At 39.5% G+C, this 17864-nt stretch overlaps 1 protein-coding gene across 4 annotated transcripts in view; it reads left to right on the top strand.

Moving 5' to 3' along the window:
• The window catches only part of IGSF11 (immunoglobulin superfamily member 11), a 137567-nt gene extending 119917 nt beyond the window's left edge, over nt 1-17650 (top strand). For 3 of the 4 annotated variants that reach the window (XM_082839391.1, XM_082839389.1, XM_082839392.1), the window contains 3 exons: nt 12662-12784; nt 13590-13740; nt 15364-17650. In XM_082839391.1, coding sequence (XP_082695517.1) covers nt 12662-12784; nt 13590-13740; nt 15364-15808 — 719 coding nt within the window. In that variant the 3' untranslated portion in view covers nt 15809-17650. The remainder of the gene's footprint in view (nt 1-12661; nt 12785-13589; nt 13741-15363) is intronic. The other variant, XM_082839390.1, reaches the window with a different exon arrangement.
• The last annotated feature ends 214 nt before the right edge of the window (nt 17651-17864 follow it).

The raw sequence follows: 17864 nt of genomic DNA, 5'->3' as shown, positions 1-17864 counted from the left end.
GTGGCTTTCTTTGGTTAATTCTTATTGTTATGTTTCTCTTTTATGGTTCATTTACTTTTGGATTTCCATGCTTTATGTTTTAGGTGTATCTCTTGTAAACAGTATGTCTGGATCTGGTTTGGTTTCCAGTCTACAATCTGAGAACATTTTTCCTTTGATTGAATCCATTTACATTAATTTTGATAATGGATATACTTAAGTTAATTTCTGATACCATATTTTATGTTTTTTATTTACCCAGTTTTTTCTTTTACACCCTATCCCATACCTTCTACTGCTTATTTCAATGTTCTTTATAAATTCTGCATTTTTCCTAAGAAATCTTCTGTTGTCCTTATCCTTTCATAATTTAATGCAGCGAAAAGGGATGATTAACTCTCCTGCTTGCTTGAGAACTCTGTGCAGAACCTGGTATGGAGATCATAGATGGAACATCTTAACTATCACTGTAGTCCAAGACTATCGTGTTACAAAGGAGGAGACTGAGGCCCAGAGAGGATACCAGGTTTGCCCAAAGTCCACTGATAGAAAGCACTCCCATTCTCCTGCCAGGCTGAGAAGCCTCAGGAATTTTGTTTCTCCTTCTTGAACTCCCACTCTGTTTCCCTTCCCAGTGAGAGTGGTGTCCATTTTTCTCTCATGGGGAGCAGAAAAGTCTTCAGCCACTTAATTTGCCCAATAAACAGGGGCTTATTTCTTCTTCATCGAGATGTTATTCTGACCAAAGATAAGATTTCCCCTTTGTTTTGCCCTCAGACATAAAGAAGCTAGTCCTATGCAGTGTTCATTACTCCCTCTTCTGAAAAAATTAAATACGAGCGATTATCATAACTGTATTCATTTGTTAATACATTCATCCATTCTTTTAGTGTGTATGTGTGTGTGTGTGTGTGTGTGTGTGTGTGTGTGTGTGTGTGTGTGTACACATACACAGACACAACACTTATTCTGTGCAACTGCTTTAGGGTAGAGTGTTGGGGAAGGTAAAGGAATATAAAAATAAAGAGATATATCTCCATTCTAGAGTTCACTGTCTAATGGGGGAGACCAGTATAAAGAGATAACTACAATGCTATGTATTTAATGCTATAAAAGTGTTTACAGTGCTATAAAGTTAAAATGATAGAAGTATTAATTCTCCCTGAAGAGGTTAAGAAGGACTTTATAGGGAATGAAATTCCTGAGGAGAAAAGGATCTTAAGGGATGAGTAGATGTTTTACCAGGTAAAAGTGGTTATTATCAATAGAGAGAACCATGCATGCAAAATCTTACAAGCATAAAAGTTTGACCTTTTTTTGAAGTATAGTTGATTTACAATGCTATATTAGTTTCAGATATACAACATAGTGATTCAATATTTTTATAGATTATACTCCATTTAAAGTTATTGTAAAATATTGGCTATATTTCCTGTGTTGTACATTACATCATTATATCTTATTTTTTTTATACCTTGTAGTTTGTACCTCTTAATTCCCTTCCCCTTCCTTGACCCTCCACTAACCACTTTCCCCACTGTTAACCCCTAGTTTGTTCTCTGTATCTCTGAGTCTGTTTTGTTATGTTCATTCATTTGTTTTATTTTTTAGATTCCATATATAAGTGAAAGCATACAGTTTTTGTCTTTCTCTGTCTGACTTACCTCACTGAACAATACCCTCCAGGCCCATCCATGTTGTTGCAAATGGCACAATTTCAATCTTTTTTATGGCTGAGTATTCCTCTGTGTGTGTGTGTGTGTGTGTGTGTGTGTGTGTGTGTGTGTGTGTGTATTCTCCCGCGCCACATCTTCTTTATCCTTTCATCTGTTGATGGACATTTAGGTTGCTTCCATATTTTGGCTATTGTAAATAATGCTGCTATGAACATTAGGTTGCATACATCTTTTTGAATTTATGTTTTCATTTTCTTTGGATATATACCCAGCAGTGGAATTGCTCGATCATATGGAAGTTCTATTTTCAGTTTCTTTGAAAAACCTCCATGCTGTTTTGCATAGTGGGTATAAGAATTTACATTCCCACTGACAGTGTATGTTCCCTTTTCTCTATATCCTTGCCAACATTTATTATTTGTTGTCTTTTTTACAGTAGCAATTCTGACAGTGTGAAGTGATAGCTCGTTATGCTTTCAATTTGCATTTCCCTGATGACTAGCAATGTTGAACATATTTTCATATGTCTGTTGGCCATCTGTATGTCTTCTTTGGAAAAATGTCTAGTCAGGTCTTCTGCCCAATTTTTAACCAGGTTGTTTGCTTTTTAGATATTGAGGTGTATGAACTGTTTATGTATCTTGGATATTAATCCATTAACAGACATGTCATTTTCAAATATCTTCTCCCATTCAGTAGGTTATTTTTTTCATTTTGTATGTGGTTTCCGTCACTTTGTAAAAGCCTTTAAGCTTAATTAGATTCCATTTGTTTATTATTGCTTTTGCTTCCCTTGCCTAAAGAAACAGGTCCAAAAATATTCGTAACACTTATGTGAAAGAGTGTATTGCCTATGTTTTTTTCTAGGAGTTTTATAGTTTTCAATCTTACATTTAAGTGTTTAATCCACTTTGAATTTATTTTTGTATGTGGTGTGAGAAAATGTTCTAATTTCATCTTTTTACAGGTAGCTGTTCAGTTTTCCCAACACCACTCATTGAAGAGACTGACTTTTCCCATTGTATATTTTTGCCTCCTTTCTTGTAGATTAACTGACCCGTGTGTGCGTGAGTTTATTTCTGGACTCTCTATTCTGTTTCATTGATCTATGTGTCTGTTTTTTGTAACGTACTGTTTTGATTACTGTAGCTTTGTAGTATATTCTGAAGTCAGGGAGGATTATACCTCCAGCTTTGTTTTTTTTTTTCCCCCTAAAGATTGCTTTGGATATTAGGGGCCTTTGGCAGTTCCATATGAATCTTAGGATCATTTGTTTTAGTTCTGTGAAAAATGTCATGGGTATTTTGATAGGGATTGCATTAAATCTGTAGATTGCTTTGGGTAGTATGGACATTTTAACAATATATTAGTTCTTCCAATCCATGAACACAGGATATCTTTCCATATCTTTGTATCATCTTCAGTTTTCTTCATCAGTGTGTTATAGTTCTCTGAGTATAGGCCTTTCATCTCCTTGGTTAAATTTATTCCTAGGTATTTTATTCTTTTTGATATGATTGTAAATGGGATTCTTTCTTGTATTCCCTTTCTGATAGTTTATTATTGATGTATAGAAAAGAAGCAGATCTCTGTATATTGATATTATATCAGGCAACTTGATTAAATTCATTTATCAGTTTTAATAGTTTTTTGGTGGAGAATTTAGGGCTTTCCATATATAGCATTGTGTCATCACAAATAGTGACAGTTTTACTTCTTCCCTTTTAAAATTTTATTATCTGATTGCTGTGGTTAGGACTTCCAATGTTGTGTTAAATAGAAATAGCGAGAATGGACATGCTTGTCTTGTTCCTGATTTTAGAGGAAAAACTTTCAGATTTTCTCCATTGAGTATGTTGTTAGCTGTGGGTTTGTCATAAATGGCCTTTATTATTTTGAGATATGTTCTTTTATACCAACTATGTTGAGAGTTTTTTATCATGAATGGGTGTTGAATTTCGTCAGATGCTTTTTCTGCATCTATGTAAATGATCATGTGATTTTTATCCTTCCTTTTGTTAATATGGTATATCACATTGACTGATTTGTGGATACTGAACCATCCTTGCATCCCTGGAATAAATCCCATTTGATCAAGGTGTATGATTCTTTTTATATACTGTTGAATTTGGTTTGCTGATATTTTGTTGAGGGTTTTTGCATCTTTATTCTTCAGAAATATTGACCTGTAATTTTTAGGGTAGTATTGTTATCTAGTTTTGGTATCAGGGTGACAGTGGCCTCATAGAATGAATTTAGGAGTGTTCCTTCCTCTTTAATTTTTGGAATAGTATAAGATGGATAGGTATGAACTCTTCTGTATATGTTTGGTAGAATTCCCCTGTGACGCTATCTAGTCCTGGACTTTTCTTTGTTGGGAGGTTTTTTTTTTTTTTAAATTACTGATTCGTTTTCAATACTAGTAATCAGTTTGTTCAGGTTATCTATTTCTTCCTGATTCAATCTTGGAAGATTGTATGTTTCTAGGAATTTATCCATCTCTTCTAGTTCGACCAATTTGTTGGCATATAACTGTTCATAGTATTCTCTTATGATTGTTTGTATTTCTGTGATATCAGTTGTAATTTATTCTCTTTCATTTCTTATTTTGCTTATTTGTGTCCTCTTTCTTTTTTTTCTCAATGAGCCTGGCAAAAAGCTTATTAATTTTGCTTATCTCTTTGAAAAACTAGCTCTTGGTTTCACTGATCTTTTCTTTTCTTTTGGTCTCTTTTATTTATTTCCACTCTGATCTTTTCCTTCCTTTTTCTGACTTTGTTTTTTTTTCCTCTCATTTCTTTAGGTGGTAGGTTAGGTTGTTTATTTGAGATTTTTCTTGTTTCTTGAAGAAGGCCTGTATTGCTATAAACTTACTCAAGTAGACCTGCTTTTGCTACATCCCATAAATTTTGGAAAATTGTGTTTTTATTTTCATTTATCTTAAGGTATTTTCTGATTTCCTCTTTGATTTCTTCATTGACCCATTAGGTTTTTGGTAACATGTTGTTTAGTCTCTATGTATTTGTGTTTTTCCTATTTTTCTTCCTATAATTGATTTCTAGTTTCATACAATTATGGTTGGAAAATATGTTTGATATAATTTATATCCCTTTTAATTTTGTTGAGACTTGTTTTGTGGCCTAACAATTGATCTATCCTGGAGAACATTCCATGTGCATTTGAAAAGCATATGCATTCTTTTGTTTTGTATGGAATGTCCTATAGATATCTATTAAGTCCATCTGGTCTACTGTGTCATTTAAGGCCACTGTTTCTTTATTGATTTTCTGTTTGGATGATATATCCATTGATGTAAGTGAGGTGTTAATGTCCCTTACTATTATTGTATTATTGTCAATTTCTTCCTTTATATCTATTAACATTTGCTTTATATATTTTGGTGTTCCTATATTATGTGCATATATGTTAATGAATTTTATATCCTCTTCTTTATATAATGACCTTTTTGTCTTTTTTTATAGACTTTATTTTAAAGTCTACTTTGTCTGATATGAGTGTTGCTACCCCAGCTTTCTTATTGTTTCCATTTGCATGGAATATCTTTTTCCATTCTCCCACTTTTAGTCTATGTGGGTTTTAGCACTGTGAGTCTCTTGTAGGCAGCATATAGATGGGTCTTGTTTGTTTTATCTGATCAGTCACCCTATGTCTTTTGACTGGAGCATTTAGTCCATTGACATTTAAAGTGCTTATTGATAGGTAAGTACTTATTGCCATTTTATTACTTGTTTTCTGGTTGTTTTTGTAGTTCTTCCCTGTTCTTCTTCTTTTAGTCTCTTCCCTTGTGGTTTGGTGATTTTCTTTAGTGTTATGTTTGTGTTTCTTTCTCTGTAGTTTTTGTGTACCTATTGTAGGTTTTTGATTTGCTCTTACCGTGGAGTTCATATATGTTGACCTATAATTATATTTGCTTGTTTTAAACTGATAGTCACTTAAGTTTAAGCACATTCTAAAAGTACTACATTTTTATTCCTCTCCCCCACATTTTCTGTTTTGATGTCATATTTTATATCTTTGTGTCAATCCCTTAACTGTTTATTGTAGTTAAAGTTGACTTTACAATTTTTGTCTTTTAACCTTTGTGCTCACTTGCTTAACTGGTTGATTCTCAGCCTTTCCTATATATTTGCTTTTACCAGTGGGATTTTTCCCTTCCTATAATTTCTTGTTGTAGCCTTTTTTACTTAAAGAAGACCCTCTAATGCTTCTTGTAAGGTCAGCTCAGTATTGATGATCTCTCAGTTTTTGCTTGTTTGAGGAGCTTTGTATCTCTCCTTCAATTGTAAATGATAATCTTGCAGGGTAGAGTGTCCTAGGTTGTAGGTTTTCTCCCTTTCAGCACTTTGAATATATCATGCCGCTCCCTTCTGGCCTGCAAAGTTTCTGCAGAAAAATCAGCTGATAGCTTTTTATTGGTTCCCTTGTATGTGACTCTTGGTTTTTCTCTTGCTGCTTTTAAAATTCTCTCTTTATCTTTAACTTTTGCCATTTTAATTCTTGGTGTGAGTCTCTTTGGGTTCATCTTGTTTGGGACTCTCTGTGCTTCCTGGACCTGTATATCTGTTTCCTTTTTCAAGTTCAGGAAGTTTTCAACCATAATTTCATCGAATACATTTTCTACTTCTTTCTCTGTCTCTCTTCTCATTCTAGGACTCCTATAATGCAAATGTTAGTACACTTATGTTGTCCTCGAGGTCCTTTAAACCATTCTCATTTTTTAGATCTGTTTTTCTTTTTGCTGTTCTGTTTGGGTGATTTCCATTATTCTATCTTTCAGATCACTTGTGCATTCTTCTGTATCACTTTATCTGCTGTTAATTCCCTCTACTGTATTTTTCATTTCACTTACTATATTCTTCTGCTGTGTCTGGTTCTTTTTTATGTTTTCTAGTTCTCTATTAAAGTTCTCACTGTGTTCATGTATTATTTTCCCAAGTTCAGTTGTTATTCTCATTACCATTGCTTTGAACTGTTTATCAGGTAAATTACTTATCTCTGTTTTATTAGGGTTTTGTCAAGGTTTTTTGTTTTTGTTTTTTGTTTGAAACATATTCCTTCCTCTTCTTATTTTGTTTAACTTTCTCTGACTCTGTGAAATTAGGTGAAACAGTTACCTTTCCCAGTCTTGAAGGTGTGTCCATGTGTGGGAATGTCCCTATGCAGTCTGCATGTGCCCAGGGGCTTTGGTGGGAGAACTGGATCTGAAATGAGCATGGGCTGTGTCTTCACCTGGGGTGTGCTGGCAGCTACCACCTTGATGGGTGGTAGGGCTGGAGATGGAGGGGCTAGAGCTGGAGCCAGGTGTGAGCTGGAGCTTCTCCTGTGCTCAGTGGCCATCACCACCCTATCAGGGGGTGGGATTGGGGACACAGGGGTTGGGCAGGACCTCTGAGGGAATTGGATTTCTCCCAGGTGTGATGGCATTCTCAACCTTGGTTTGGGGTATGGCCAGGACCTGAGGATTTGGGGTTGTACTTCTATGCTGCTTTCACTTTTTCCCCAGTGTGTGCACCTGGGTTAGAGGCTAGGTCGGGGCCAGAGGGGTTGGTTCCACACTACTGGGCTGGCTCCCTCCCCAGTATGTGCAGAGACACGTGCTCAGGGGATGGCTGTTTCTGCCCTGGAGTTAGCCATTCACCTTCTGAGAGTGTGCACCAAAGCGTGCACTGGCCATGGCTGCCTTTGCTCTGGTCAGAGGCAGGGCTGGGGTCAGACCAAGTTCTCTTCTCTCAAAGTGTGTGCGCACTTGTTGGCAACAGCAGGTGGAGAGCAGATTTGGAACAAGAGCGGCTGGAGCAGGTTGCCATTGCCGGATGGGGGCATGCCAGGGTGGTCCTGGCAGGCTGGGCAGAGCTCCACACAGTTTCCAGTCTGCTGCTTCTGTGCTGCGACTGGCAGCAAGCAGGTCTGTGCACGTACTCTTCAAGAGTGTAGTCTTGGTTTCTTACAGCCCTCCAGTAAGCCACGTTGGTTTTCAGACCACCAAGGGGGCTTGTCTTCCTAGTGCTGGACCCCAGGGCTGGGCTGCCTAATATGTGGCTCAGACCCCTTGCTCCCCAGGGAGCATCCTCGAGCCTGTGATATCCCCTCGTCTTCTGTGTCCCCCTCTAGAGGTGGGGGTCCCAACCAGATGGCTTCTCCTCCCTTCCTACCAGACTCTGTGTGGATCTTCCTTTACAGCCTTGGTTGCAGAAGAGCCATCCTGCTGGTCCCCAGGCTGATTTCAGTGAGATTTGTTCTCTGTATAGTTGCAGCTTTGATGTATTCATGAGGGAGATGAGCCTAGTCCTCCTACTCTACCATCTTGATCCCACACACACTAAAAATTTTGACATTTTAAAGTGAGAAGAATTATGATTAAAGATTCACGAAGGTTTGACCTTTGATCGTGAATAAAGATTCATGACCTGAGATAAAGATTCATGAAGGTTTGACCAGAGAGGAGGTTGGCAAGTTCAGGTCCAGACTGTGAGAGTCATTGTATAGCATTCAAAGAATTTGGGTGTTGTCCTTGAGACTGTGGATATTGACTGGCCTTTTTATAAAGCCAGAGAAGATACCTAGATCTGCATTTTAGAAACAGCCTCAGCAAACAGGATGAGAGATTGGCAGCCAGGTCACAGATGGGAGGCTTTGATTATAGCTCCATCAAGAACTGAGGAGGGGGCTTCCCTGGTGGCGCAGTGGTTGAGGGTCCGCCTACCGATGCAGGGGACACGGGTTCGTGCCCCGGTCTGGGAAGATCCCACGTGCCGTGGAGCGGCTGGGCCCGTGAGCCATGGCCTCTGAGCCTGCGCGTCCGGAGCCTGTGCTCCGCAACAGGAGAGGCCACAGCAGTGAGAGAGGCCTGCGTACCGCAAAAAAAAAAAAAAATTAAGTATTTGTGATATTATCTTTGAATTTTAAAATAGGTTTTATTTTGGCATTTATTTTGTGTTAATGTTCCCATTTTTACTATTTTTTATCATCAAATGTTTGTATCTGGTTGAGATAATTTTTTACATATTTTTGAAATATATAGTATGTCATAATATATTGGTTCAAATAACAATAAACCATGTATTCATTATTTTCTTCTACAGAGTACTTCTGAAATTTTTATATGAGAGATGACTCACTGTTTATTATGATCATGCATTATTATTATAAAAATGCATAAATCATAAAATATAGAGTAATTTGATTTTGGAAGTCTGATCTCAACCTCAAATCCTGAGTATTAATATTTGTTGGAATTTGGAGACATTCAACATTTTCCCAATTTCTTGATTTTTCTTATGAATCTGAAAAAGATACAAATTTCCCAAGTGATGCCAAGAGGGAATTCCAACATGGAAGCCTTGCCAGGCACTATGCATTATCTCACTCAGTCCTCACAGTAGCCTGTGATGTAGAAGCATGTTGGCAGTTCCATGTCACACACGAGGAATCAAAAACATAGATGCAGAAGAGGTAGCACATTCATGACCAGCTAGCTAGCAGGTGGTAGAGCAGGTTCCACCCCAGGCTGCCTGAGTCTAGAACACATGTTCTTAGCCAGTGCACCGTCTACTAGGCAGCAGAGAAGTGGTTCTGGAGCTAAGGAGAAAGGATGGAAGTGGAAATGTGCACTTATATTTATTTCTCTCTAAATTCTGTAGGGCTTCTGGTCCAGGTACACAGCTTGTGTGGGATACAGTATTGCTGTGAACTGGGGTGTGATGCAATTTGTTGCTTTCCAAACGGCAGTTCCACACTGTTGAACTTCCCCTATTCTTTAAAAGAAAGAAGATCTAAAGAATATTTATTCTCTAACTTCATTTCAACAAATTATTCTGCTCCAGAGCAGGCCAAGTGAAGTGACAGATTGAGGAATGAGCCCATTTCATTTCAGAAAGGGCCCTGTGCCCGTGGCAGGGAGCAGTCAGGTGCTGGCTGCAGAGGTGCGTTGTTGCCTTGACTACCTCAGCAGCCCTCTTCTGCTTCTGGCTAGACCTGTCTTACTCATGTGTCTGTCCCATTCTCTGATTACGTTCTGAGTTTACTCCGGCGTGGTGTGTCAGCCTCACTGAGGAGGAAAGAACAGTGGCTTCACCTTTTTTTTGAAGTTGTCATTTTATTTTATTTTAGAATCTTTACAGTTTACCTCTTTCTGCATGCCAGAATGCTGCTTAGATCAGCTGTTAAAAATTTCCCAAATTCTCTCTCTGGAAGTGTCAACAAAATCACTGATTTGGTGTGAGCTGATCAAATTTCTAGAATTTCAGGATTTAGGAAAACAACGATACAGTGTGTGAAATTGTGGGGTTAGTTGCCCAGAGATTATGGTTTTCTTGCATGATGACATTTGCTAACGTATTGAAGGTGGAGTTAGACAGATGGCTTAGTTTAATACTCATAGCATTGGGACATTGATTGCAAGGTTAGGAAATATCCTACAGATGCATCCCACAGAATATTGTGGTTTTAAATACCTTACAAGAAAGTCAAGTGTGTGTATGGTGGTTATGAGCTTTGGACATGACAGACCTGATTTTCTGTGCTGCTACTTGTGTACTGTGTGATCTTGGACCAATTGCATAGCTTCTCTGAGCTTTTTCATCTTTGAAAAGTAGGGAATATAAAACTTAAGGTTTGTAAGATTAAATGAGACATGTGAAGCTCTTAGTGCAGTGTATGTGGTACACAATAGACGCTCGAGAAGATAGCCCATTTATTTATTTATTGAGCACCTTTCTGTGTGCTGGGTAGTTTCTGAGGATGATGATACAGTGATGAACAAGACAAACAAGAGTCCCTTATCTTAATGAGACAAGTAGGCAAGAAATTATAATAATGGGGTAAGTTCCAGCACTAGGGATTACAGGGTGCTGGGGAGCACATAGGAGGGATGGTTAAGGAGAGCACGGGAAATCAGATAGAACACGGAGGAGGGGAAAACAGTTTCCCTCCAGACGGACCCAATTATCTGAGTGAATTCACTGAAAAGCCTCATACATTTGTAGCCATCAGAGTTGTTTGTTTTTAAGGAAAAGGAAATAACACACAAGTGTGAACCAAATAACTACCAAGTATATTGACTTGGGTGTGTACAGTACAATTCAAATGTCCAAGTAAGACATAAGTATAAGTCAGTAAGATATCCATATAGTATGGGTTCGACCATTTAAATGCTCCCATTAAAAAACAAAAACAAAAGCAAAAAAAAAACCCAACCCTCCCTTCCCTGGCTTGTATATTGAAGTTAATTTCAGTGTGTGTTTGATGAGTCATTTGTTAACATTACCCACTATATTATGTTAGAAGGCAGGGAGATAACCCTGAGGGCGGTTGCTGCCTGGGGGTCTTTCAGAATTTGCTCATCCTCACTAGATGCCCCTCTTAAGCACCCTGTATCCTCTAGTGATGGCGCTTACCCCACTTATTGTGATTTCTCACCTACTCGTCTCTTTAAGGTACAGGGCTGGGTGTGTCTTGTTCATCATGATATAACCATCCTCAAAAATTATCCAGCACACAGAAAGGTGTTCAATAAATATTTATTGGTTAAATGACTCTGCTTCTGCCTTTGATCTAAATAGAAATGAAGGTTACCAGAAGAAACTAGGTGACTAAATCTTAGTTTCATGTAAAAGTTGTCAGCACAGGGTAGAGATAGCTCCAGGTGTTGCCCTAGGAGTATGTGGACTTTGTGCCACCAGTGTGCCACCAGGAGGCTTTTCCTGATTTGCTGCTCTTTTTGAGCAGTGAGTGGCTGGAAGAGTTGTGCACTGCCTGAGGGAGACCGCAGTGCAGCCTGAGCTTAGAGGTCGGACAGCCCTCCGTTCAGTTCCTGTTGCCCAGCTGTGTAATCTTCACTCATGTAAAGCCTCGGTTTCCTTATCTGTTCAATGGGATTGATGATGACAATACCGCTAAGAGTTAGTGTAAAGATTGAGATCATACGTGTAAAAGCTTAGCCAGTGCTTGGCGCGCAGTAATAACTATTAACTTAGGTTTCATTAGCACTGTAAGTCATTTGTGTTTTGTTTGTAAGGAATAAATCAACTATCCTAATGTTGATAAGTTACTAAAATGTGAACCACTGCAATATTTCTTGGTAATATCAGTGTGGTCACCTGGGAAATGCATGGCTCAGATCTCCTGCTGTGGGAACGTAATTGACTGACAGCCCCAGTGGCTTCCCGCAGCATCCACCACTGCTTCGCACCCAGGCCATGCTTTGCCTGGGCAGCTCCCAGCCAGTCACTGGGCACAGTGGGGCTGCTAATGCAGGCCCGTTCCTGCAAAGTCTAAGATGCCTTTAACGGGTGACCTTGGCTCAAGGACTCCCCATCAGCCTGGTGGAAACTTCCATAAGGCTGTGTTGCAGTCTGAGACGCTGCCTCCTTCCTTCCCTCTCCCCTTCACGGGGGCCAGACCTGTACTGCAGTCTGAGCCTCTCCTTGCTTCCTCCAGGTTCCTCTCCATTTCCCTTACTGCCATTTCCTCCAGTAAACCTCCTGCTTGTCTTGGTGTCCACTCCTTGGAGGAGCTGGACTTACACAAATGGTTATCGTGGTTGTTGGAAGGGAGTAGCAGTCTACACCCTTGAGCACAGAGAGGATATGTTTTCCATCAAGTATGAAGCAGACATTATTATAATGAGTTTAACTTTGTATGTTATTGCATTTCCTCAGAATTAAAATTTGGTGTTTCTGATCATAAATTCTCTAAAATAGGCATTAGCCAACATTTCCTCAGGGAAGGCTGCTCACCTTTAGGACCTCACACTAATCTGCAGATTAAGTTCTAAGACTGCCCTTATTTAGGACAGTCCTCTATAGCTCCGGTCTTTAACGTATGTTATTATTTTAGTCTTTAACCTTCATGAACCAAAAACATCTCTCCAAAAAAAGGTATTCATAGCTCTTCACTGTTCATCTCTTTTTATAGTCTTCTGCTGATTTCTTTGGTTTTCTTATTTTCTTTCCTAAATCCTCACTTGACTGTTACTTTTGTGACAGACCAGGTCCAGGGAACAGTCACCATCCGGAACATCAGCGCCCTGTCATCAGGTTTGTACCAGTGCGTGGCTTCTAATGCCATTGGGACCAGCACCTGTCTTTTGGATCTCCAGGTTATTTCTCGTAAGTATATAAAATTCTGATGTCCACTCTGGGTCTGAATGCCAAGATCTTTGTTAAACTAGGGAATGAAAAGTTCTGCTTGTTTAGAGGTTGTTTGAAGATTAAATAGAAATTCTTTTGATTTTAATCATTACTGAAGATATTTAATAGATGTGTTAGTATACTTCTCAGCCTCAGCAATACGACTTCTTCTTTATGATAAAATGTCTTCCCAGGATCATTAGAATCAGATCAGTTTGATTATATAGTGCTATAGACATATTAAAAATTTGTTATGATCTTACGGTCATGGCAAGACCTTCTTGTATTTTTTCCTAATCCCTTATATCTGCTTAAATGTTGGGTGCCCAGGTCATACATAAGCAGTGCAGAAATTTTCTCTTTAGTTGAGAATTCTGGGTTGTTTGAATTCCAGCTGCAAAAGGGAATGATCTGGCTGTGATGAGGTAGCAAGTTATCCTGCTGCTTGCCAGGTTCATTTGGGGCAGGTCAAGCAAGTAGTCAGGTACGGTCTTTTTCCTGCTCTGACCTGGTTGTGGCTCTCCTACAGCTGTTCGTTTATTGAACGAATTGCTCATTTATTCAGTAAATGTTTGTGAGCCTGTTGTGTGTTAGTCCTAGCCACTGGGGATACAGAATATTAAGTGAGGTTTAACTTTAAATGGATACAATACAGTAGGCAATTTTGTACATTTTAAGAAAATTCTTTGGTAGCCTTTTATGTTTATGAAGTTGTGTGAGCATATTCTATTTCTCTTTCTCTCTCCTTTTTTTCCTTTAAATATACCTTAAATATATTTTGCAGCCCAGCCCAGGAGCATTGGACTAATAGCTGGAGCCATTGGCACTGGTGCAGTTATTATCATTTTTTGCATTGCACTAATTTTAGGGGCATTCTTTTACTGGAGAAGCAAAAATAAAGCAGAGGAGGAAGAAGAAATTCCTAATGAAATAAGGTTTGTGTGTCAGATAATTTATCCTGACATTGGCATAGCCAGTGTCTGTATTTCTATTCATTTTGGCAGCTAAGATTTCTTTGCTAATCTTATGACTTTAAGCAAGGTAGTTAAAGTGGCCAAATGATAGTTTCTTGTATGTTATATCACTCTTCCTCATGGTACTTACTCCTCAGCTTTATTTACTGGATCATGAAAGGCGGGAGGTGGGTAGGGTAGTCTAGCATGTGCCCAACTAGGAGGACACAAGTGAAGAATTCCCCCGTTTCCTCCCATAGCTTCAGGGTGGGTGGGGTTAGGTGGCTGCCATAGTAGAAAAGTGAGTTTAGAACATGTGTTTAATATTGGCATTTATGAATGATGCGAACACAAAGCAAGAAAGAACAGCACCTGTACAGATAGACCAAAGCAGTATGGCTTGGTTGAAAACAGTTCATTCAAGAATATGAACATCTTAAGGAAACAATGTCAAATGATCTTGAAAGAAAGGTGACTCTTGCTGTATTGTGGAGATATGGGGGTTCAGGCTCAGTCTTAGATGGCATCGCATCAATAACCTTATTGAAAATGCTTTAATGACTCCAGTCTACTTAGCATGACATACACAGCCCTTCAGAATCTGACCCTTACCTGCTTCCCTGCTTTTATCTCTCACAACTTCCCTGATCACTTTGTGTTCCAGTCTGTTGTCTTCTCTCATGCCTCAGGGCCTTTCCTGTAGCCTCAACCTTGTTCCTGGACCATATACTCCTTCCCTTTGCATCCATCTCTTCAGTACATTCCTTGGTCTGGTTTAAGTCTAGTCCAGGCATCACCTCCTCACATAAGTTGACTTAGGCCCTTGTCCAACCTTTAAGACTTGCAGATGTTCCTGCATTGATTGTCACCCTCATTTGACCATAGGCTTCTTGGGTAGAGGAGCTGTCTTTTTCTCACATGAAACATCTAGTAAAATGCCTGGTACTCAGAAAATGGTAATTGAATTAGTTAACATCTTAAATTAACTTAATGACTTCTCTTAGCCTCTTATAATTCTTAAGGGTTTGGACCCTATGCAGGGACAGATTTCATCCCAGTGTAAGATTAATGAGAAAAACCTCTCATCAGCATACCACAGTGATTTCTCAAACCCCAAAAGGCAATAAAATCAGGCCAATTCTAATAGTTTTTTGAAGTTCCTACACCCGTAGTTTGGTTTCCTAGCTTTACAGCAGCTAGTTCGGTGGATTTATTCATGGACTATTTTCCTATTTAGAGAAAAAAAAAAAAAATATATATATATATACACACACACACACACACATATACATACACACACACATATATTTTTCAGTTATATTGGAAGACACAGTTTTTGAGAGATTTGATACTACTTTCTTGGTTACTCTTGGGGACTGAGAAGCTGAGGGAGAATTTTTCCTAAGCAGTGTCTTAAAGGGAATGAATATCAAAGCCGAGGCCACCAGGACTGCCATGTTTGCTTTCATGATAGTGTGGTCTGTCCTGAGGGTTTGAATTTCACAGACATATTCACCTGAACATGGGAAGACAGAGTCCTGGGCAGGTAGGTAGGTTAAGCCTCAAGTAAATCCTAACAACAGCTTTATTTTTGTTCGTTTTCAGAGAGGATGATCTTCCACCTAAATGTCCTTCTTCTGCCAAAGCATTTCACACCGAGGTGTCCTCCTCAGAGAGCAACACATTTACCTCTTCCAATACCTATAACAGCCGCTGCTGGAGCAACAATCCCAAAGTGCACAGAAACACAGAGTCGCTCGACCACTTCAGTGACTTGCGCCAGTCCTTCTCCCTCCACTCGGGCCACGCCAACATACCATCCGTCTATGCCAACGGCAGCCATCTGGCCCCAGCCCCACCGAAGACCCTGGCAGTGACAGCCAACAGAGGGTCGTCGCCGCAGGCCGTGTCCAGGAGCAATGGCTCAGTCAGCAGGAAGCCCCGGGCTCAGTACACACACTCCTACACCATCAGCCAAGCAAGCCTGGAGCGCATTGGTGCTGTCCCTGTCATGGTTCCAGCCCAGAGTCGGGCTGGCTCCCTGGTCTAGGACGCAAGCAGATAGAGCGTGCAGAGAAGAAGCAAAGGGAGCCCCCATTCCAGCGGGGGGCGGGGTGGTGGCGTGTTGGGAAAGACACTTTCCTGACAATGATCCTAGTAAAAAAGCACAAAGAAGGAGGCAGGGCTGTGACCCGGCCACTAAGATTGGTAAAATGAACTGGAATGCTCCGGCATGAAGACTTGTTCGTTCCCCCACCCCAGCTGTCCCAGGATTCTGTTCAAAACGCTGGATCTCACAGATGTGCCAAGCCAAGGAAAAAGGTAGAAGAGCAGAATAGCATTAAAAACCCAAACTGCAGTCCAGATGGGCTTATTTTTTAATTCATGTCTAACGTAATAATTTTTCAAGAGACTAAAGTGCCAGATGGAGTTTAAATAATGAAATTATTTAAAAAGATAGGTGTCTTTAGAAACATACTGAGCAACCCTGTGTTACATCCTGCCTTTCCCCGTCCCCTCTTGATGTAGGGGGCCGAATGGCATAAATGGCGAATACTGGTCCTAGCAGGGCTGGCTTTTGTATCGTAGAATCAAAACTTTTTACACCAACAGAATTCAGTAAGGAATGGGTGAAAACTATAAACTTCTTTGAGGAGCCCCTTCATATTTATTTATTTATCTCTTCCTGGACCATGAATTTCATATTTGGAATATTGCTATATTGACAGATTATTGCCTGTCTATGTTTTTCTAGGGTCTGTTATAGGTCCATGACAGTTACTGTTCATTATTTCCTGGGAAAATATTTTTTAAAAGAAAACTGTTGTTTTTAAAAAAAAAAAATAGGAGAGAGGCATTGGGTTAGGAAGGAAAAGACTACTGTCAACGCCACGTCCAGTGAGCTTGTTCGTGGATTCCGGCAGGCAGCAAGACCTAGGTCGTGCAGGCAGCACAGGAGCAGGGAGGAGGGTGGAAGGGAATTCCTGGCAGCCTCTCAGAGCAGGGCCATCCAGGTCTCCCTTGCTGTCACACCAGGTTACTCTTAATGAGGGCAGCACCCCATGCCTCTGTACTGGGGTAGATAACTTTCTCCTTGTTTGACAAGTTGAGGTTACTGGGTTGTTACAGGGAGGGCAGGAGTGGCTTTGTTTCTGTTTTTCTCAAAATGATTATTTTTGCAAAAGAGATAAGACTGAGACAAAAGGGATGTCTTCAGATATGCTCCTGGGAGGCTCTGCCCTGTTCTTGTCGCAGCTCAGGGTTGCAACTTTGCCCGGATGCGTTTTACACCACTGTAAAGAGATTCTTTGTGATTAATTACCTGGCCTTGGGAGTTCACCAGGTAATTTGCAGACTCTCCACTCTATTTGTGCTCTGTAGATCTGGCTGTGCTTGTATCGGTGACTCTCTCGCCTTAATCACACTTTAAGCAACACAAATGGTTTCTTCCCAGATTTGTTTCCTAAATTATTTATGATGCTGACCCCGGGATTGGATAAGAGCATCTTTTCTTTCCCCGATGTAGTCTCTCATTCCCTCTTCCCACTATGCTTTTGCCCTCTTTTCCTGCAAGCACAGTCGTCACAGGAAGTGGCCTTCTGGTTTTCAGACTTATTTGAATAATGGAAACCAACAGCTGCTGCATACACTATTTTTCCAAGAGGGCTAAGCTCAGAACCTAACCACTGCAATCATTCCAATATTGATGAAGAACTGAATTTACTTTAGCATTACTTATTTTTTCCGTTTGACGGTTCTTGACTTTGTAAAAATTTAAATAAATGAATGTCTATACTTTTTATAAAGAAGAGTGAAAATGCCATGACAGATAAGATGATACTATCAGATGTTGTTTAGAAAGCATTTATCTTGCATTTCTTTATTCTTTCTAATTATCTAAAATTCAATAAAAGTTTTATTCATATAAAAACAAGTTGTCATTAATTATCGTATACTAATGAATATATGGTTTTGTACTTGGTGTTCCCTTAATGTTGTAAACATTTTCCATTCTGTTAAATAGTATTTATAATAATTTTAACGAGCATATAGTATTCCAAAAATTACTTAACTCTACTCTTATCATTAGAAATTTGAGTCCATTT

This window comes from Leucopleurus acutus (assembly GCF_964270905.1).
Source record: "Leucopleurus acutus genome assembly, chromosome: 5".
NCBI classification, from domain to species: domain Eukaryota; kingdom Metazoa; phylum Chordata; class Mammalia; order Artiodactyla; family Delphinidae; genus Leucopleurus; species Leucopleurus acutus.
This window is presented reverse-complemented; position numbering and strand designations above follow the sequence as displayed.